At 45.4% G+C, this 22479-nt stretch overlaps 1 protein-coding gene across 2 annotated transcripts in view; it reads left to right on the plus strand.

Moving 5' to 3' along the window:
* The window catches only part of LOC142291083 (apoptosis-inducing factor 3-like), a 268214-nt gene that overhangs the window by 108259 nt on the left and 137476 nt on the right, over nt 1-22479 (plus strand). For both annotated transcript variants that reach the window (XM_075335333.1, XM_075335334.1), the window contains exons 2-6: nt 1646-1727; nt 7502-7611; nt 15641-15750; nt 18130-18174; nt 18263-18344. In XM_075335333.1, coding sequence (XP_075191448.1) covers nt 1646-1727; nt 7502-7611; nt 15641-15750; nt 18130-18174; nt 18263-18344 — 429 coding nt within the window. The remainder of the gene's footprint in view (nt 1-1645; nt 1728-7501; nt 7612-15640; nt 15751-18129; nt 18175-18262; nt 18345-22479) is intronic.

Here is a 22479-nt window from a genome sequence, read left to right on the forward strand (position 1 = left end):
GTCCTCTTGTTTTTGTGGTGACCCAGACTTGAAGTCCTACGGGGTCACCCAGGGAAGTTGCTTCCGCCTGTTCTCCCCTTTTCGGCCCGTTTGATTGTAGCCTGGACCAGGTAACTCCGGCTGCTTGCCTCTCGTCACCTATGAGCCCTCTCGTTGCCACGTGGCTGCGGACTCTGTGTTGGTGAGGTGAAGGGCATGAAGTTCCCTCACCAGCAGGTTGAGCAGGCCAACTGAATGGGCCCCTGCTCTGGGGACCTGTAACCCCATGCAGGCCTGGTTCACCTGGCAGTCCCCGTACTCAGCCACCTTTCTGCACTCCAGCCTCAGGTGGCTTTCGGGTGGCACTACAAGGTGACCGTTCTCCCCCACCAGCAACCACTGCACCTGCAGTGTCTGACTAGTGACAGCCTCCAGGTTCTTCCTCTGCGACTGCTCTCACTCCCTGAGCTTCACTAACTGACTGGCTCACTACTCCCTCCCCTCTGTGCCTGCCTCCGCAACTTAGTAACCAGCCTCTCTACCACATCCCTTGAGTGGAGATGGAGGCCACGCCCCCTCCTGGATTTCCCAGGGGTCCCTTCAAAGGTCAATGTGGGAGACCTGGTTACTATGTGCCTGCGTCTCCACACCCCGGTCAGCCTTCTGGATTACCTGTGTTGTACTGCCCCCAGCATGGGTGCAGTACTCAGTTGCGCCTGACCAGGTCAGGGGCGCCACACAAGTGATGTTCTGATTTGGATAGGCTTATAAATATTTTTATTTTGGTGGAGGTGTAACGAATAATTTTAATATCCCTTATAAAGGTTATGTTTTATTGAAATGTTTTTGTCCACCTAAGACAGTGAACATGTGTACAGTTATGTCGTTTTGACACCGCTGTGCATTGTGTTCATTTTTTTGAGGCATTTTTCACGTGCATTGCGATTTATACAGAAAAACAAAAAACTCACTGACTAGCCCAGATAGATATATAAATACGAGAAACCACTGAACAAAAGGGGACCAAAGAAATAATCAAATCCAAAAGTTTTTATTAATAATAATCATAGTGAACAAACATGACAGACAAGACAGTGATAGCAACCATGATGGAAATGATTGCTTGACACAGAGCACCAAAACAAGCCACCAGAAGGCGATGGACACTGCTGATCCCAAGGTACAATGCAAATACCAAAACATAGGCTGAAGGAGAGAGGGTGAAATATATAAATAATGGATAAGTTAATCAAAATCACCCCACACGTACTATCCTACTAAACAGCCATAATCAGATAAAGGCATTGTTATCTTGAGACCTGGTATACAGCAGGCGAACAACCAAGTCAGGTGGCAGGGGCAGGAGGCCTCAACGCGCGTTTCACCATGCGAAGATTTTTGTAGATGTATATTGGGATTTATACGTTTGTTATGTGTAAAACCCAATTTTGAAAGAACAGCTGAAAGCGTTATATTTCCTATTACAATACCGTACATATACAATCACATCTCATATACTGCTTCTGTGATACAAATCTTCATGTGAAGCTGTTTACTTATTCATAATGTATTTGTGTGAATAATGTGTAAGAAAAGTCCCATGGCAATTTCTTGGTTCATTTATTATGTTTGAGAAATGTGTAATGTAATGTTGTTTTTATTGCAGAAGCTGAAAATAAATTCATTATGAATGGAAATGAGATGATTACTCAAGAATTGTGCAAGGAGTTGGATATGAAAGATGGAGAGTAAGCACAAAAATAAATTGTTACTGAATTCCTTGAAAATTTAAGACTCTGTACATATCTTCTACCATCTTTTTTTTTTTTTTTTATTAAGTAGACGCAGCCAAAATCTAAGTACACCCTCTTTGAATTCTATGATATTATGTCTCATAATATATATATATGTGAGACATATATGTATGTCTGTTCCTGTAAATAAAACCTCGGCTGAACAGCAAGATGTGATAAAATACATTGTACTGTTATTTAACAAAAACTAGGCCAAAATGCAGAATCAGCGCGTGAAATATTAAGAACACCCATGAATCAGTAGCTTGTTGTAGAACCACCTTCAGCAGCAATAATGTGAAATAATCATTTTCTGTATGACTTTATCAGTCTTTGACATCATTCTGGAGGAATTTTGGCCACTCTTCTTTACAATGTTGCTTAAGTTCATTGAGGTTAGTGGACATTCGTTATGCACAGCTCTCCTAAAGTTCTTCCACAGCATTTCAGTTGGGTTGAGGTCTAGACTTTGACTGGACCATTGTAACACATTGCTCTTTTTATTTTTCAACATTTCTGATAAAGATTTGCTGTGTTTGGGATTATTGACCTGACCCAGTTTCAACCAAGGTTTAGCTTTTGGATAGATGGCCTAATATTTGACTTTAAAATACTTCGGTATATATGGTTCATGGTCAATTCATTGACCACAAAGTGCCCATGTCCTGTGGCTCCAAAAGGAGCCCAAATCTTTCTCTCCATTAACACAATAAACAGTTGGAATGAGATGTGTGTGCAGATACGGGGCGTTTGCTTTTCTCCAAACATGGCACAGGGTATGATGGCCAAATATCTCCACTTTGGTCTCGTCTTTTCTGACATTGTCGTAGAAATCTTGAGGTTTGTTCAGTTGCAACTTTGCAAACTCTAGCCGTACAACTCTTCCGAACAAACCATACTTGTCCCGTCTTTTTCTACTTGTACTGTCATGTCCTGAGGCCTTCAGAGTTTGAGCTGTACCTCCTTTTTTTTTTTTTTTTTTTGCAATTTCTTTGAGCATTACACTATTTGACATCCAGTTGAATTTGCTGAAATGTCCTTTCTTGAGAAGATTGTCAATTTTCTTGAATGTTTTCCTCTTATGATTAATCTTTTTCATTGTCTTGCTATAGCTGTAGAAAACGAACAATTAGTGTTGGTGCTGAGTGGCGGCCATTGTTGCTCTGTAGTGGAGTTGTGTGGCCTGGAGTCATGAGGATTCAGCCTCACAGCATGAGTGTTGTGAGGCAACAGGACAACCGCTCTGCTGGTTCAGCGTCACCGGGACCGTGGTTGGTGCATGGCACCACACCTTCAAGGCTAGGGAGCGACTGAGAGATTCACCAGGGCATGGTAATAATATAATAATATTTATTCATATATAGTGCCATTAATTCCACAGCGCTTTGCATAAATTGGCAACACTGTCCCCATTGGGGCTCACAATCTAAGGTCCCTATGAGTTTGTCTTTGGAGTGTGGGAGGAAGTCAGAGAACCCAGAGGAAACCCACACAAACACGGGGAGAACATAGAAACTTCTTGCAGATGTTGTCCTTGGTGGGATTTGAACCCAGAACCTCAGCACTGCAACAGTGCTAACTACTGAGCCACCGTGCAGTGGGCTTCATACAGTCTGACCAGAATGTTAAACTAAGAGCCTCATGTTCAGTTTTGTAAACTTTAGTCTTGTGGCATTAGATCAAGGTATGATTTTTTGGAATGCTTGCTCCATGTCTTTTTTTTTTTTTTCTCCAATTATGGTATCTTTCACTATACGATAATGGACCGAATTGATTAAAAATGATCATATAATCCTTCCCAGATTAATTAGAAGCAAGGAATTATTATCTGAGATCATTGTTGATGCGTTTCCTCATTGGCCTTGTGTTAAAAAGGTCTTTTGTTTGGAAAATCCCTGTCCTCCATTTGAAGTTTAATTAAAATAAATGATGCATTACTTACCCTTTTGGGTCCAGTGCTGAGTCTCTGCCACTGCTGTTATCATCAAAAGCGCTGCAGCCAATCACTGAGCTCAGCTGCTTTGAGCAGCTTGTGCCATCCACTCAAGCAGAGCTGTTGAGCACAATTTTTAGCAGAAGCACCATTGACAGTGCTGCGGACAATAACAGACACTGGTAATGTGAAGCCCCACAAGTGTTGTGTCGGTGCATTACCTTCAGGGACTCCACGTGGATGGAACAGTCTGGTCACAGGTAGGAAACCTTCTTTTAGGATTGTCGTGACGCCACTCTCAGAATTGCGGTCAGTGGGGACCGCCACTGCAGGTTAAGGGATGCCTGGGGCTGATGGTGGGTGCAGTCAGTTGTAATAGCCTCCTGAGAGTGAGGCAAGCCCCAGGGCCCTGTGTAAGTGTGTGGAACCACAAGGCGCAGAATAACTCAACACAAGCAGAATGTCTTTCAGGGGTTTTACTCACTGTTGATGGCAGGGTGAGTAACCCGGGCGTAGCTGGGATGAACCAGGCTGGAACCAGGCGTCCTTCAGGCTGACTTATGAGGGTGGCTACTGACTCGCCTTCCTTAGCCCTCTGTTGTTTGTGGTAACCCCGACTTGCAGTCCCTATGGGGGTCACCCAGGGAAGTTGCTTCTCCCCTTGTTTCGGCCCGTTTGCTTGTAGCCTGGACCAGGTCACTCCGGCTGCTTGCCTCCTGTGAACTATGGGCCCTCGCTTTGCTACGTGGCTGCGGACTCTGTGGTGTTGTCTTGGGGGTGTAAAGTGCCCCCTCAAGCAGGTTTGGCAAGGGAAAGGTGAATCTATCCCTGCACTGGGACCTGTTACCCCTGCGGGCCTGGTACCTCCCTAGCAGTCCTCTTACTCTCCACTCCGTTGCTCTCTCTGTAGCCTTGTGTGGATTTCGGACGGCACCACTAGGTGACCGTTCTCCCCCGTCAGTAGTCACTGCGCGGACGCTGTTAGACTGCAACAGCTCCAGGGTCGGCTTCTGCTCTTCCTGAGCTGCACACTAAACCGGCTCACTCGTGGGACCTGCGCTGCTGCTCCTATCTGAGCTCCACTTCCATGCTCCTCACTCCTCCACACTCTGCTTCAGACTGACCTCTCCTCTTTTCCCTTTTGTGCCTGCCTACGCCACCTAGCAACCAGGCTCTCTACCACACCCCTTGAGTGGAGATGGAGGCCTCGCCCCCCTCCTGGGATCCCCAGGGGTCCTCCCAAAGGTACATGTGTGAGACCTGATCACTATGCGCCTGTGTAGTCACACCTCGGTCAGCCTTCTGGATTACCTGTTTTGTACTGTCCCCAGCATGGGTGCAGTACTCAGTGGTGCCTGACCAGGTCAGGGGCGCCACATTAACAGCAATGAAGACTCAGTATTGGACATGGGGGAGAGTGATTAAAAGTTTTTGGTTGTTTTTTTTAAACAAAATGCAATATGGACAGGAGTTTTCAGAAACCCTTGAGTGCTTCAGATCCGCACGCTACCAAAACGTCTGCTTTTATAGAGGTGGTTACAGTTGCTGATGAGCATTTAATTAAAGGATTTAGATGAGCTGCTCCTGGCTGCTACTTGTCCTTTTAATTCCTATAGAAAAAGTATGGGTGCACTTAATTTTGTACATACTGCCTCTGCATTTTGGCTTAGATTTTTTCAAATAATGTCATGGTGTAAGTTGTCACATGTTTCATCTGAGATTATATTTCTCATTTTAAGATCTTCTAAGAACCAGGTGTTTTTTCTGGTTCTGATACGTAAAGCCGGCTTGCATATAGGGTATACTTATTTTTTCTCATGACTGAATGTTTATTCTCCTATGCAGACCTATATGGTTACAGCCAACAAAGGAAATGGGCGGTCTGATCCTGCCGTCAGGTGTTATTTCTTCCATCTGTCACGTTCTTGTTCTCTCTATAGGGAAACAAGAATAAGGCCATGTCCACATATCGTTTTCCCTACTTTCAGTGGCTCCATCGGAGCTTACGTCCAAACGGGATTCAGGCATATACTCTTGTGACACCCTGGACTAGCCAGGTAGTCACAGGTAGACCCCCGCACTACACCTGTCCCCCAATAAGATGTCATCAGCCAAACTTTAAACCCTAGTCAACTCTCTCAGTGCTTGATGGACACACCAGGGGGCGGAGCCAGGCGGTTGGCCACGCCCACCGAGGAGTTCAGAGGGCCTGAGGCAGGAAAAACAAGCAGAGTAGTTGACAGGAGTGAAGGAGACTGGAAGCAGGCCTGTGCCCAGGTCTGCAGCAGTCTGACAGGTGCCGGGGTCGGAGCTCTGGTACCTTGGCTAGGAGGCAAACAGTGGCCTGAGCTTGCAGGAGCCGAGAAGACGGCTCGGTGGAACCGTGGTGGACCGGGACAGGGTAGTGGCCCGCCGGTACTGACCCGGGGAACCGACTCGGAAACCGGAGCACAAAGGGGGGTACTCAGACCCTGAAACAAGGTCCAGAATCCACTGGACTGAGTTAATTAACTGATTGCGGTCTGGACTATAGGTCCTTTCCCAACCAAGTCCCGACTGAAGACAACAGCCCACCGAGGGGGATAGAAAGCCACCGCACAGGCAGAGAGATCCCACGGGCCAGCGTCTGCGGGCAAAGGGGCTCTCCCGACATCTACCAAGCCGGGGAGCGGACTCCTGACGCTGAAGCGCAGGCAGCCCAAGTACACAACACGGTGCAGGAGAAAGGCCAACACCACCGAATCGGGTGGGGGACCAGACGCAGCCGGCTGCGGGGACCGACCACCATCAACTTGGTTTACCAGAGACTTGTGTGTGTCAATAACTGAGTACAACAGTGCCATCCGGCCGCGCACCGCCGAGCTATCCCCAATGGGCCCAGGGGCCATCATCCCTACCCACAGAGGGGTTAACATCTTCCCCGGGTGCCCAGTAATCACAGCGGTGGTGTCCAACTTCACCACAACCCGTGGGTGGCGTAACGAACTCAAACACGGCTCCGCCCGTGCACCTACCTACTCCCCCCTCCAAAAGCGCCAGCACCCCTTTCAGAGCGAAGTGACCCCCGGGTCCGGAGGCGCTCGAGCCACCCACCAACGAGCCCGTATCCGAGTGGCTCGGCTGCAGCCGAGCGCGGGGCGGTACACTCTGATGGGGCCATTGATAGTAATGATGCAGACGGAGTCACATTGTGCGCTGTCATACACAATTTTCATCATACATCCTTTGGTGGAGGCGGGCGACAAAATGGAATAGTCTATGTCTTGCTTCCAGACTCAGCTAGGCATATATGGCTGAAAATGATTACTGCGTTTGCATCATTACAGTCATTGGTCCCATCAACGCATACGCCTGAATACCGTTTTGGGGAGGGGGGGGTTCAGACAAAGCTCTAATGGAGCCGCTGACCATAAGGTAAAATGTGAGTTGAACCTTGTCTAAGGGGCAGAGAAAAAATGCTTTTAAGAACACTACACATATAGCAATACCACTAGAAAAGATACTTTTTTAATCACTATTGTTAGATGTGTCACCAAAATATCAGTTTTATGCATTAAAAAATAAAAGTTGTTCACTAGTTTGGATATTGATGACTGATCTCTCCATAACAATGCAAAAAAATGAGAAATGGATGAAAATTATTTCTTAATATGTCATCAACAAATCACATTCAATACTTTGAGGTTTTCTTAGGACATTTGCAATTGAGAATGACGAAAATCTTGACATGTTGCAATTAGACTTCCATTATCCTTGAGTATCATAAGTCACCATATTATATTGTGTCTTTTTCCAGGATGCAGGAGTTTCAGGTTCAAGGGCAATCAATTCTCTTAGTAAGGAATAATGGGATATTCAGTGCTGTGGGAAACAAATGCTCCCATTATGGCGCACCTCTAAGCAAAGGTAAAAAAATGGACTATTTTCTGTATTTTGTATTATTTGTATTACAGTAACACAGATCTCACATACAAGTGCATCCCAATAAATTAGAATATAATTAAAAGGTTAATTTATTTCAGTAATTCAATACAAAAAGGCAAACGCATATATAATGTAGAGTCATTACACACAGAGTGATCTATTTCAAGTGAGGCTGTAGTGGGCCCACGCCATTAAAGGGAGGCTGACATGACAGGGTTAGGCGGGAAATATTCAGAAATTAAGTTTGTGGTTAGGAAGGGGTTAAAATGGCAGAGAGTAAATCTATGGGTTTGAATAGGCATTTGGGGTGTAGTTTGGAGGGGGGGGTAGTTAATGGGGGGGTTTATAAAGCAGGGTCCCTTAGGGAAGGCAGCCATTTTAGGCACGATGAGGAAACAATCTACCACCCACCTTCCCTATTGTCTCCGGTATTTCAGGAATTTGTTATAATTTATATTTACTTAAAAAAATAATATAAAAATAAATAAAAAATGTGATGGTGTGATGGGTTGCTAAGAAGTTGGGGTGGTTGTCTTTATTTGTCATAGCAGAAGGGAGAGGAGGGTCCTCAAAGTTGGTAATTTTGTGGCTAATGACGAATTGTTGGGGGGGGGGGACCCACAAGGTTCTGGACCCCTCAAGTGGAATTTTATATGCTGGCGGGTGGAGGTATTCCTGTGGTAGGTCTAGATGGGCTGCGGGATGGGGACATGTGGTAAAGTGAAACCAGGTTGCTTATCTGGTGCCTCTGAGCTGGTGCTAGAGGTAAAGGATCAGCCTGGCTATGTGATGTGATTTGATTTGATTATTAGATTTGTTGGCAGATTTGGGGCTTTGAGGATCACTCTCCAGGTTTCTGTATTTTACACGTTTATTTTTGTTTGTTATAATAAAAGGCTGCTATGGCCATTTAAATCCATGTCGGTGTGCAGTCTGGTCATTTCTCGGGGAACGAGGAGCTAGGTAAGCTATTTCCGGCCATAATGACTCGATAATACCCAATGTCAAGTGTTTATTTCTGTCAATGTTGATGATTATGGCTTACAGCCAATGAAGACCTAAGGTCATTATCTCAGAAAATTAGCATATTATATGAGACCAACTGGAAACATGATTTTAAACTCAGAAATGTTGGCACCTACTGAAAACTCTGTACAGTAAATGCACTCCGTACTTAGTCGGGGCTCCTTTTACATGAATTACTGCATCAATGCAGCGTGGCATGGAAGCGATCAGCCTGTGGCACTGCTGAGGTGTTATGGAAGCCCAGGTTACACAAAATGTATCAACCACAGCAGCTGCTGCCACCATTGCAACTGGAAATTAAATTGAAACTGTTATCTAATTTATGCTGCCCAAACTACGGACAGCCTGAATGATTGCAGCTAGGTATATTCTTCTCTGCAATGTTCTGGCGTTTCAGAGAAAATTTACTTTAAAATCTGGCTGGGGACCATAACCAAAGACTATAGTAGACTGCATACCCCCAGCCGACTCTTCCCAGCACTACTAGAGGTGATTGACAGGCCTCTCCCATAGCAAGGGACTGATCAACCATCTGCGGCTGCACTGGGGGGAGCAAGACTAGTCTCTTTCTCTGGCTATGGATCCTAACCACATCTTAAAAGTATACTTTCTCTGGAATGCCAGAGTATTTTAGAGAAAAATATATACCTGGCTGCAATCATACAACCAGACTGTTATGCTGCCCAAACCACAGGCAACCTGAATCAATTGTGACGCCCTGGACTAGCCAGGTAGTCACAGGCATTACACCTTACACACCCCTTCCCCTGGATAGTAACACCAGTCAAACAAAAACCCTTGTTGCCCCCCTCCAGGGTCTGATGTCCACACCAGGTGGGGCGGAGCCAGGCGGTTGGCCCCACCCACCAAGGCGTTCACAGGTCTGGAGGCGGGAAAAGTGTCAGATTCGTTTTGGAGGTGAAAGTGTGAGGAGTAGAAACTGCAAGTGTCTGGGTCGGAGCCCAGGCACTGACAGCAAGGTTGGCAGACGGTGGTGGCTGTCTGCAGGAGTTAGTTGGCCTCTGCAGAACCGTAGGACCGGGGTCGGGAGGTGGCCCGCCGGTACCGAACCGGGGAGTGGAGTGAAGCTAAGCACACAGGCAGGGCCTTCGGACCCCGACTAGGCTTGGAGCCGCTGACAACAGTCAAATCCGAGTGTGACCGGAACCCCAGGGGTTTCCTAACAATAAAGACCCGACAGAAGGCAACAGTCCACACCATGAGGATATACAGCCACCACCATAGGCTAGAGTTCCAAGGGCCAGCGCCTGCGGGCAAAACGGGCTCCTTCGGTACCTATACGCCGGGGAGCGGACTACCGGTGGGCAACCACAGGAGTCAGAACATTCTAACCAGGTGCAGGGAAAGACAGCCACCATCACCTGTCCGGGGAGAGAGCACAAACTCTGCAGCCGGCTGCGGGACCCGTCCATCCAGCCGTTTGGTTTACCAGAGACTCTGTCATTGACTGCCTGAGTGAGTACACCAGTGCCATCCGTCACTGCGCCGCGCTGCCCCTGCAACCCTGCACCCCAGCCATCTAGCCTCCCCGTTACACCACCGGGCCCCGGGATCACCAACCCCTACCCACGGAGGGGACAACATCATAGCTGCTCCCTACCATCGCTCCCGGGATCCCCATCACCAGCAGCGGTGGTGCCCTTTATCATCACGACCCGTGGGTGGCGTCACGAACTATCTCCCTAAACAAACCACCCCCTTTTCACTCGTGGACGAGGAGCGCCGCTCGAGTTCCCGGGTCTGGCCCAACCCCTCAAGCCACCGAGCAGCAACAGAAGCCCCGGACCCGAGCGTGGCGAGCGCGTCCCCTCCGCCCGCGACACAATCACATGACAGGTTTTCTTTAAAATAGTATTTCCATCCTCAGGATATGCTATAAATGTCTGATAGATGTGAGTCCACCTCAGGGACCGGCCTTGCAGCACTGGGGTCCTGAGTTCATATCTGACTAAGGACAGTCTGTATCGAGTGTGTGTTCTTGGGTTTCCTTCAAGCACTTTTCTGTTCTACAAACCCTGCAAAAACGTAATTGTAAGTTAATCCTTCAATAATGTCCATAGTCTGTGAGACACATATTACACTAACATCAGTCCCTATCCCTAATCATAGTATCATAGTTTTTAAGGTTGAAGGGAGACTCTAAGTACATCTAGTTCAACCCGTAGCCTAACATGTTGATCCAGAGGAAGGCAAAAAAACCCCAATGTGGCAAACAAGTTCCAATGGGGAAAAAATTTCCTTCCTTCGTCCACATCCGGCAATCAGACTAGTTCCCTGGATCAACACCCTGTCATAAAATCTAATATACATAACTGGTAATATTAAATTTTTCAAGAAAGGCGTCCAGGCTCTGCTTAAATGTTAGTAGTGAATCACTCATTACTACATCATGCGGCAGAGAGTTCCATAGTCTCACTGCTCGTACAGTAAAGAATCCTCGTCTGTGATTATGATTAAACCTTCTTTCCTCAAGACGTAGCGGATGCCCCCGTGTTCCAGTCGCAGGCCTAGGTGTAAAAAGATCTTTGGAAAGGTCTCTGTACTGTCCCCTCATATATTTATACATTGTGATTAGATCCCCCCTAAGCCTTCGTTTTTCCAAACTAAATAACCCCAAGTTTAATAACCTGTCTTGGTATTGCAGCCCACCCATTCCTCTAATAATCTTGGTCTCTCTTCTCTGCACCCTCTCCAGTTCAGCTATGTCCTTCTTATATATCGGTGACCAGAATTGTACACAGTATTCTAAGTGCGGTCGCACTAGTGACTTGTACAGATGTAGAACTATATTTTTTTCATGAACACTTATACCTCTTTTAATACATCCCATTATTTTATTAGCCCTGGCAGCAGCTGCCTGACACTGTCCACTAAAGTGAAGTTTACCATCCACCCATACACCCAAGTCTTTTTCTGTGTCTGTTTTACTCAGTGTTCTACAATTAAGTACATAATCATAAATGTTATTTCCTCTACCCAAGTGCATGACCTTACATTTATCTACATTAAACTTCAATTGCCACTTCTCAGCCCAATCCTCCAATTTACATAAATCTCCCTGTAATATAAAATTATCCTCCTCTGTATTGATTACCCTGCAGAGTTTAGTATCATCTGCAAATATTGAAATTCTACTCCGCATGCCCCCAACAAGGTCATTTATAAATATGTTGAAAAGAAGCGGGCCCAATACTGACCCCTGTGGTACCCCACTATGAACTGAGACCCAGTCCGAGTACGTACCATTAATAACCACCCTTTGTTTCCTATCACTGAGCCAGTTTTTAACCCACTTACACATATTTTCCCCTATCCCCATTATTCTCATTTTATGTACCAACCTTTTGTGTGACACCGTATCAAAAGCTTTTGAAAAGTCCATATACACAACATCCACTGCATTTCCCTGGTCCAGGCTTGAACTTACCTCTTCATAGAAGCTGATCAAATTAGTTTGACAGGATCGATCCCTCATAAACCCATGTTGATACTGTGTCATAAGGTTATTTTTCTTGAGATACTCCAGTATAGCATCTCTCAAGAAACCCTCAAGGATTTTACCAACAGTAGAGGTTAAACTTACCGGCCTATAATTTTCCGGCTCAGTTTTTGTCCCCTTTTTGAATATTGGCACCACATTTGCTATGCGCCAGTCCTGCGGTACCGACCCTGTTATTAAGGAATCTGAGAAGATTAAAAATAATGGTCTATCTATCACAGAACTCAATTCCTGTAGTACTCTGTGGTGTATGCCATCTGGGCCCGGAGATTTGTCAACCTTAGTGATTTCGAGGCGGCGGCGTACTTCCTGCTGGGTTAAGCAGGTAATATTCAAGGGTGAATTTATGGTATCACTGGTCATGTCATCTGCCATGTCATTTTCTTGTATAAAAAACGTAGAAAAAAAGTCATTCAGCAGGTTGGCTTTACCCTCATCCCCTTCCACCATTTCACCAAGACTATTTTTAAGGGGGCCAACACTATCGCTTTTCAGTTTTTTACTGTTTATGTAGTTAAAGAATATTTTAGGATTATTTTTACTTTCTCTCGCAATGAGTCTCTCTGTCTCAAACTTAGCTAACTTAATTTGCTTTTTACATATTTTAATTTTCTATAATTATATAATGCCTCATCACTACCTACCCTCTTTAATTCTTTTAAGGCTTTCTGTTTTTCTTTTATTGCTTCCCTTACAGCTCTATTTAGCCATAGGGGTTTCCTCCTATTTCTAGCATGTTTGTTCCCATAGGGTATATTTTCTGCACAAGCCCTATTCAGGATGCTCATAAAAGTCTCCCATTTGCTTTGTGTACTTTTATTACTTAGTACATCATCCCAGTTTATTGCACTAAGATCATCTCTCAACCGTTTAAAATTTGCTTTCCTGTTTAGTGTCCTTGTAGCCCCTCTATTAGACATCTTACTAAAGAATACATGAAAACTTATTATTTTGTGATCACTATTCCCCAAGTAACCCCCAACTTGTATATTTGATATGCAGTCTGGCCTATTGGTTAGTACAAGGTCTAGTAGTGCTCCCCCTCTTGTGGGGTCCAGTAAATTTGTGAAAGGTAATTATCTTTCATTGTTATCAAAAATCTATTTCCTTTGCTGGAACTGCAAGTTTCTGTTCCCCAATTTATATCAGGATAGTTAAAGTCCCCCATAATAATTACCTCTTCGAGACTCGCTGCTTTATCAATTTGCTTTATGAGGAGATTCTCTACCTCTTCCATAATATTCGGCGTCTTATAACACACCCCTATCAGTATTTTATTATTCATTTCCCCCCCCTTATCTCCACCCATAGGGACTCTACATTCTCAGTACCCTCACATATGTTGTCACGCAGGATGGGTTTTAAGGATGATTTTACATATAGACACACACCTCCCCCTCGCTTATTTGTACGGTCATTCCTGAATAGGCTATAACCCTGTAAATTAACAGCCCAGTCATAGCCCTCATCCAGCCATGTCTCTGATATCCCCACTATATCATAATTTTCTTCCAACAATATTAATTCTAATTCCTCCACCTTATTTGTGAGGCTTCAGGCATTAGTGTACATGCACGTTACGTATGACTCTGTACCTGTATTCCTACTTACTGTATTAACTGTCCTAACCCTTCCCCCCGTACCACCCCCAATTTCATTACTTGTGCCCTGGTCACTATCTGCACTACATTCCCCTTCTATAAAGTGAATACCCTCACCCCCCATTCCTAGTTTAAACACTCCTCCAACCTTCTAGCCATTTTCTGCCCCAGCAGAGCTGCACCCTCCCCATTAAGATGCAGCCCATCCCTAGCATAGAATCTGTAGCCAACTGAAAAGTCGGCCCAATTCTCCAGGAACCCAAAACCCTCTTTCCTACACCAATTCCTGAGCCACCTGTTAACCTCCCTGATCTCCCTTTGCCTCTCTGGTGTGGCTCGTGGCACAGGTAGTATTTCCGAAAATACCACCTTTGAGGTCCATGCTTTAAGCTTACAACCTAATTCCCTGAAATCATCTTTAAGGACCTTCCACCTACCTCTAACTTTGTCATTTGTGCCAATGTGTACAATGACCGCTGGGTCCTCCCCAGCCCCTCCCAGTAATCTGTCAACCCGATCAGCGATGTGCCGAACTCGAGCGCCAGGAAGACCACACACTGTTCGGCGATCCCTGTCTTTGTGACAGATTGCCCTATCTGTCCCCCTAATAATTGAGTCCCCCACTACCAGTACCTGTCTTGCCTGCCCTGCACTCCTATTCCCCCCCTTACTGGAGCAGACACTCCTCTGGCGTTCAGAGGTCATGCCTTGCTGCAGCAATGCTACCCCTGTAATGACATCCCCCTCATCTGCCAAGTTTGCAAACCTATTGGGGTGTGTCAGTTCAGGACTAGCCTTCCTAGCACATTTCCCTTTACCCCCCCTTTCTGTCACCCAGCTACCTACCTCACCGTCCTGCCGCTCCCTACTACGATCCTCCCCCACATCTGACCCAGCAAGCTGCTGCTCAGTGAGCAGCAAACTCCTTTCCATATTGCTAATGCATCTCAGAGTTGCCAGCTGCTCATTTAGATCCAGTATCTGGGCTTCCAAATGTGCAACTTGCGCACATCTCGAACAACAGTATGCACCCTCAAACGGCTTTTCAAGGACTGCATACATGAGACAAGATGTACACTGGATCGCATTAGCAATAGTGGAGCACATTTTCCAATGGGGATAGCACTAAACAAATGTTAAGTAATTAAACAACTAAATACAAACAATTCTACTCACACTTACTTTTGCTCACACTTTGCTCACTCACGCTCACAATGAAGAAGACAGGCTAAAATTTGCGCGATTTTCAGAGTCTTCCTTCCGGCTGTAACGGCCAAAACCCGGTTCTCCTTGAGCTCGCGGTGACTCTTCACTTATCCCAGAAGGCACTGGGAATATGCAAATTATCCTCGCAAGACTCCTTCCCTGGCTTTCAGAAGTCTTCCTTCCGGCTGTAACGGCCAAAACCCGGTTCTCCTTGAGCTCGCGGTGACTCTTCACTTATCCCAGAAGGCACTGGGAATATGCAAATTATCCTCGCAAGACTCCTTCCCTGGCTTTCAGAAGTCTTCCTTCCGGCTGTAACGGCCAAAACCCGGTTCTCCTTGAGCTCGCGGTGACTCTTCACTTATCCCAGAAAGCACTGGGAATATGCAAATTATCCTCGCAAGACTCCTTCCCTGGCTTTCAGAAGTCTTCCTTCCGGCTGTAACGGCCGAAACCCGGTTCTCCTTGAGCTCGCGGTGACTCTTCACTTATCCCAGAAGGCACTGGGAATATGCAAATTATCCTCGCAAGACTCCTTCCCATGGTGCACTCAATTTCTCTACTGCCCTGTAGAATATGTTGATGCAGTATGATGAATGTAAGAGAATTGGAGGTGACTGTAGTGAAATTGATATATAACTGGTCTATTGAATTTCAGGGGTTCTGATAGGGGATAGAGTCCGTTGTCCCTGGCACGGTGCCTGTTTTAATGTAAAGAATGGTGACATAGAAGAGTTTCCTGGACTGGACAGCCTACCCTGCTTCAAGGTAGTTATTCTAAAAAAAATGTAAATTTTATATATAGAGGCATTAAAAAAATCGCTGAAAACACTGAATGATTTGATAGCAGTACTAAACTAATAATAAGACTTACAACTGATTATCTGTAGTATGCAGTGTGCAATAATCCTAAGTGTTATATCCACTGTTGTAATTCCTGCCCTTACTGACAATATATTTTCTCATTGAATTAAACTAAACTATATTTTAGGCCTCATTCAGACATCTGTGTTTCACATACGTGTTTTTTTCCGTTATTTTCACTGATACATGTACCCATTATAATCTATGCTTGAAATCTTTAGAGCGTCATCAGGCGGCCCTTGTTTTAAATTTTTAGAGGGTCATCAGGCGGTCCTTGCTCATAATTTTTAGATGGTAATCAGGCAACCCTCGATCCAAATCTTTTAAGCGTCATCAGGCAGCTCCTGCTCCAAATTTTTGGAGGATCATCAGGCAGCCCTCGCTCAAAATCTTTATAGGGTCATCATGCCACCCTGTTTGCAGGGTGTATATGATTGTGTATGATGCCCTCCTTCGTATTTTTTTTTTCTTTTTTTTCAGAATGTGTATGAGGCCTGCCTCTACATTTCTCTTACATATATAGATTTATACCCCCCAGGAGTAAATATTTTTCAGCCCTTGCAATAAGTGCATAGGCTATACCAGTCTAGGTGTACCATTCCTTAAAAATGGGAAAAAATGTTTTCTGAGGCCCTCCTCTACGTGTCTTCCAGTGTGTATTACAGTCCCTCCTTCTTGGTGCATAGGCTTTATGAGTCTAGGAGTCCCACTACCTAACCATTTTAAAAGAATGTGTATGAGGCCCTCCTTTATGTATAATTCATGGTGTATCGGAGTCCCTCTTCCTTCTTATTTTAGGCATTTCTTGCATTGTCCGCATAGGCTTTGTGAGGTTCAGAGTTCCTCCTTCATAAATTAAAGGGAACTTGTCACCAGATTTTGGCCTTCTAAACTAAAACTAGCACCTTAAGCAGTGCCTGTGCTGTCCTTTCATAAAATCTCCCTCACTGTATGTAAATTGACTTGTCCGGTCTGATGGGCATCCTAATCTGCGCCTCCTGTCCTTCCTTTCTCCTTCCTCTTGTGCTGATGGACGTGGATGATGCATTAGACACTTTACTTGTTACCGGCTCGTGCAGGCGCACTTTGCTCTGCCCTATTGCGATCAGAGACAAAAACATAGGTCCACCTACACGAACTGGTGAGTTCTCTGTGCAGGCGCGAGATTTTGCCTGGCGATATGCATGACGTCACCCGCTTCATCCACATCGCCAGGCAAAATCTCGTGCCTACGCAGAGAACTGGCCGTTTCACTCAGGCGCACATATATTTTCGGCTCAGTGAGACTACGCGATCCGGAAATATGGATATTTTGCCCACCTGCATGGATGGCGTCCAAGGCATCATTCACATAAATCAGCAAAGGAGGAGGGCGAAAGGAGGGTTAGGATGCGCAGATTAGGACGCCCATTGATAATTTAATTAAAAGTATTTGTGGTGCCTACAAGGGAGGTCAGGGGGTAACATGCACCTTTATAGAATGCAGCACAGGCGCTGCTTAAGGTGCTAGTTTTAATTTAGAAGGTCAAAATCTGGTGGCAGGTTCCCTTTAAATAGGATGTGTCTGATCATGTCACACACACACACACACACACACACACACACACACACCATATGCCCATATAAGGTAGTAAAATGTTAAAATTACATTTATCGGTGACTACCGGTGTGTGTAGTTTTATTTTCCTCTCTACTATGTGATCTACTGTAGTAATAGGAGACGGAAATACAGTGAGGGATGGCCCAGCTATTAAGGGGGGAGGAGGTGTATTTGTTTCCCTCTTTTTAATTTTGCCTTATATACAAGTAATTTTACAGGAAATAATGTTTCCTAACATTTTTCCTGTAAAATGCATTTATCTTCGGTTTTGTATGCTTATTATCAGTCTGTAAAAGTGTAGTAAAACTCTAACAACATTGTTCCCAGCAGCGACCTGGGAGTCAAAGGTCCGTCCAAGCATCTTCCCTATCCTGCTCCAATCTATCTTGTTTCCATCCATTTCAGCAATTTTCCTGTCCAACCTGCCTTCTAGTAGGGTCTTCAAGAAAAATCCTCGATTCTCCCTTTTTGACTTCCATTATACTTGTTATTCGTCCGTATCCGAGCATTCGACCTGCTCAATTTGAGTACTGAGCACGCAAGCATTTTAGTGCTCGCTCATCACTAATCATGTTAGTTCCTTTTTGTGTACCACTACATAAGGTTGGTTTGGGCAAAACATGTTTACAATATTAATTGTATTTCTAGTGTTCATAATTCAGTTTTTTTTCTCTTACCTGCAGATTAAAGTGGAGAATGGCAATGTGTGCATTGTCACCAGTAAAATGGTAAGAATAAATACCTTCACAAATTTGGCTGTCCTGCATTGCAGCGTCCATATGTGATGAGGCCAATTAATTATGTCTTTAATGGCAGGCATTGGAGAGCGCTAAACGGGTAAAATCCATGAGCAGCCACTCAGCTGGTGACAGAAGCACTGTTGTAATGATTGGAACAGGTAAATTCAGTGTGCGCCAATATTGGGGGAATGTTATTGGCTTTAACACTTTTTTGACAAAGTCTGAAGGGGGCTTTACACTGAGCGACAACGCTAGCGATATCGCTAGCGATGGCACCCGCCCCCGTCGTTTGTGCGTCATGGGCAAATCGCTGCCCGTTGCGCACAATCTCGCTTGTCCGTGTCACACGTACAGCCCTCCTTAACGACGTCGCTGTGGGCTGTGAACAACCTCCCCTGAATGGGGGAGGTTCGTTCGGCGTCACAGCGACATCACAGAGCGGGCCGCCAATAGAAGCGGAGGGGCGGAGAGCAGCTGCATCTCCGTCACTCCCACCTCGGTGCTCGTTGAGGACACAGGTACGCTGTAGTTCGTCGTTCCCGAGGTGTCACACATAGCGATGTGTGCTGCCTTGGGAACAACGAACAACCTGCGTCCTCAACAACCAACGATTTTTTGAAAATGAACGACGTGTCAACGATGGACTATTTGGTATTTTTCATCGTTAACGGCCGCTCGTTGGTGTCACACGCAACGATGTCGCTAACGATGCCGGATGTGCGTCACGGAATCCGTGACCTCGGCGATATATTGTTAGATACGTCGTTGCGTGTAATGGGGCCTTAACTCAATATACTCTATCTATCCAATGAAAAAGCACTCCCATTTCAAAAATTTTGTTTATTCCAAGCCCATGTTGTCATGCGATGTTTGGCTCTGCACACACCTGCTGGTACAGCGTCGTTAGACACTGTTCACAAGTCTGACAAGCAACCTGAGGCTTCTGGATTGTTCAGCCAGAGCCGGGCGTAAGGCTATGTTCGCACATTGCGTTTTTTTCCGCGTTTCTGCAGCGTTTTTAGCAGCAGCGTTTTTGCGCTAAGACGCATGCGTTTTTGATTGCCAGCAAAGTCTATGGGAAAAGCAGAAATCCTGTCTGCACTTTGCTTTTTTTTCTGCAGCGTTTAATTTGCATATTTGTGGTCAAAAACCATGCTGAAAAAGAAGCAGCATGTCAGTTGTTTTTGCCATTTCTGCAGCGTTTCCTTAACATTGGAGTCAATGAGAAATGGCAAAATGCAACCAAAATCACAATTCCTGCGTTTTTCATGCTTTTTACCTGCTTTTCTACTGCGTTTTTGGCTCCAAAAACGCATGCTTTTCTGGACAAAAATTAATGGGTTCTAATGTTCCTTTACACACACACAATAACCGAAAATTTAAATGTTAAAAAATTATAAACTTCACCTATTTTTCTGATAAAATGTGCATAACCACTATTTTTTCATTAAAATTGATAATTTCCCATATAGTTTTATTAAAAGTTAATTTTATACTTTTTTTCTCTTTTTTCATTCTTTTTGACTAATTCAACTTTATTTCTCAGTGTCTTGATCTAAAAAACGCATCTGCAGAAACGCAGGTGAAAACGCAGGTAAAAAGCACTAAAAACGCGGTAAAAACGCATGCATTTTTAGCGCAAAAAAATGGTCAAAAGCCATTTGGTCAAAAACCAAGGGAAGGAAAACGTGCAGAATAAACTGCAGGTACTCCGACGCAACGTGCGCACATAGCCTTAGCCGGTTCAGGTTTTTTGGTCTTCATCTCTGCAGGAGTTAGGCCGGCTTTGCACGTTGCGACATTGCACGTGCGATGTCGATGGGGTCAAATCGAAAGTGACGCACATCCGGCGTCGCAGTCGATATCGCAACGTGCAAATCCTTTTTGATACGATGAACGAGCGCAAAAGCGTCGTTATCGTATCATCGCTGCAGCCTCCGACATTTCCATAATGCCGGTGCAGCGACAGGCGCGATGTTGTTCCTCTCTACTGCGGCAGCACACATCGCTGTGTATGAAGCCGCAGGAGCGAGGATCATCACCTACCTGCCTCCCGGCTGCAATGAGAAGAACGGAGGTGGGCGTGATGTTTACGTCCCGCTCATCTCCGCCCCTCCACTTCAATTGGCCACCTGCCGTGTGACGTCGCTGTGACGCCGCACGACCCGCCCCCTTAGGAAGGAGGCGGATCGCCGGCCAGAGGGACGTCGCACGGCAGGTATGTGCGTGTGAAACTGCCGTAGCGATAATAATCACTACGGCAGCTTTCACTAGATATTGCACGTGCGACGGGGGTGGGACTATCGCTGCAGCATTGGTAACACATTGTTACCGATGTCGCTGCGTGCAAAGCCCGCCTTAATTCCAGACTTGAGGGCAGGACCTAAGAGCTCAGGTTGCTAATTGTCATGTGCAGCTATCTACTCCCTATTTAAAGGGAACCTGTCACCAGTTTTTTCACTATTAAACTAAAAGTATCACCTTCTGCAGCTACTGGGCTGCATTCTATGAAGGTGCACTTTGTTCCTGACTAAACTTGTAGACCCCTGAAATAACTTTATAAAATCTGACCGCCAAGTATGCTAATTAACTGATCTACTCGGATGGGCGTGATAATTTTCTGCTACTTTTTCCTCCCTCTGGCCATGTTCGCCGTTGTCCTTTCCTGATTGACAAGGATGTCGCTGCCGTCGTCATCCATGCTGCTCAGCCAAATCTCGCGCAGGCGTAGTTGGCTCTGCCACATCGTGGGCTGAGTAGGAAACATTAGTTGTGCTCGCGCGTGCCGGGGAGGTATTTGCGCAGACACAACATTATGGTCGGGTTCGAGGATGAGGCTGGTGACCTCATGCACAGCGCCGACCATATTCTCACGCCTGCGCAAATACCTCACCGGCGCGCGCGAGGACAACTGTTTCCTGTTCGGCCCACGATGTGGCAGAGCCAACTGCGCCTGCGCGAGATTTGTCCGAGCAGCATGGATGACGACAGGCAGCGCCATCCTTGTCAATCAGGAAAGGAGGACGGCGAACGTTATCAGAAGGAGGAAGAGTAGCAAAAATTATCACGCCCATCCGACTAGATCAGGTAATTAGCATACCTGGTGGTCAGATTTTATAAAGTTATTTCGGGGGTCTACAAGTTTAGTCAGGAATAAGGTGCACCTTCATAGAATGCAGCCCAGGAGCTGCAGAAGGTGATACTTTTAGTTTAATAGTGAAAAAACTGTTGACAGGTTCCCTTTTAAAGCACGTCTACCTTACAGTAGGCGCCGATGATGGTTTCAGCTCAAGCGATGCCGTTATTGGTGGGTATGCCATTTATGGTGATCCGTGCTGCGCTTTTGAGTGGTGTGAGCCTTCCCCTGTTGTGCATTACTTCCTTGCCTTTTTCGTTTCTCCCCAGTACACATATTGTCTCTTCGGTGTGTTTTGAGTGTTGTATGTACGAGTTTCCATTCTCCCTTGTCCCATGTCTTTTTGGGGGGTTTTGTAATTGTGTTTTCTGGCCCGCCCCGAGGGTGTGGGAGAGGGGGAGTAAGATCAGGGCTCAGACAGGAGTTAGGGGGCTCGAACCTGGCTGCCATCAAACCTACCTCCCAAGATAAAGAGACAGCGTAGGGTCTCAAATCTGAGGCCAGCCTAGAGTCCCCTGTCCTCTCATTACATACCCCGTGACACATGTACACATTTTGGCTCTGGAAATTAGCTTTTTTTCACATGATATACAGTGCTCACCATTAATGAGTTTTCGCCTCTTTTTTGAAAACTAAGATTTTAATCACACAACACAAGAACAAATTCCCAAATTTTGACAAGACTGAGTTTCATAGAACATTTTTTTTAATCCCATAACCTGAAAGTGTGGTCAATAATATAACTTTCAGTACATTTTCAGTTCTAATCAAATTAGTTGATGTAAAAATGAATACACCCCACATCAAAAACTACTACATCTAGTATTTTGTATGACCTCCATGAGTTATAATGGCAGCGCCCGGACTTCTAGGCATGGAATGAACAAGTTGTCAAAATATTGCAACATCTATCTTTTCCTACTCTTCAAGAACGACTTCTATTAGAGCCTGGATGCTGGATGGAGAGTGATGCTCAATTTGTCGCTTCAGAATTCCAGAGTGGGTTCAAATCAGGAGCCATAATAGGTCACAGAATCACATTCACTCTGTTCTTCAGAAATACAAAAGTGGCCTTAGGCTGCTTTCACACTACGTTTTTTTAACATGCGTCCTGAACGTTTTTTTAACGAAAAACGGATCCAGTGCAAATGCGTTTT

This window comes from Anomaloglossus baeobatrachus, chromosome 2, assembly GCF_048569485.1.
Source record: "Anomaloglossus baeobatrachus isolate aAnoBae1 chromosome 2, aAnoBae1.hap1, whole genome shotgun sequence".
NCBI lineage: Eukaryota > Metazoa > Chordata > Amphibia > Anura > Aromobatidae > Anomaloglossus > Anomaloglossus baeobatrachus.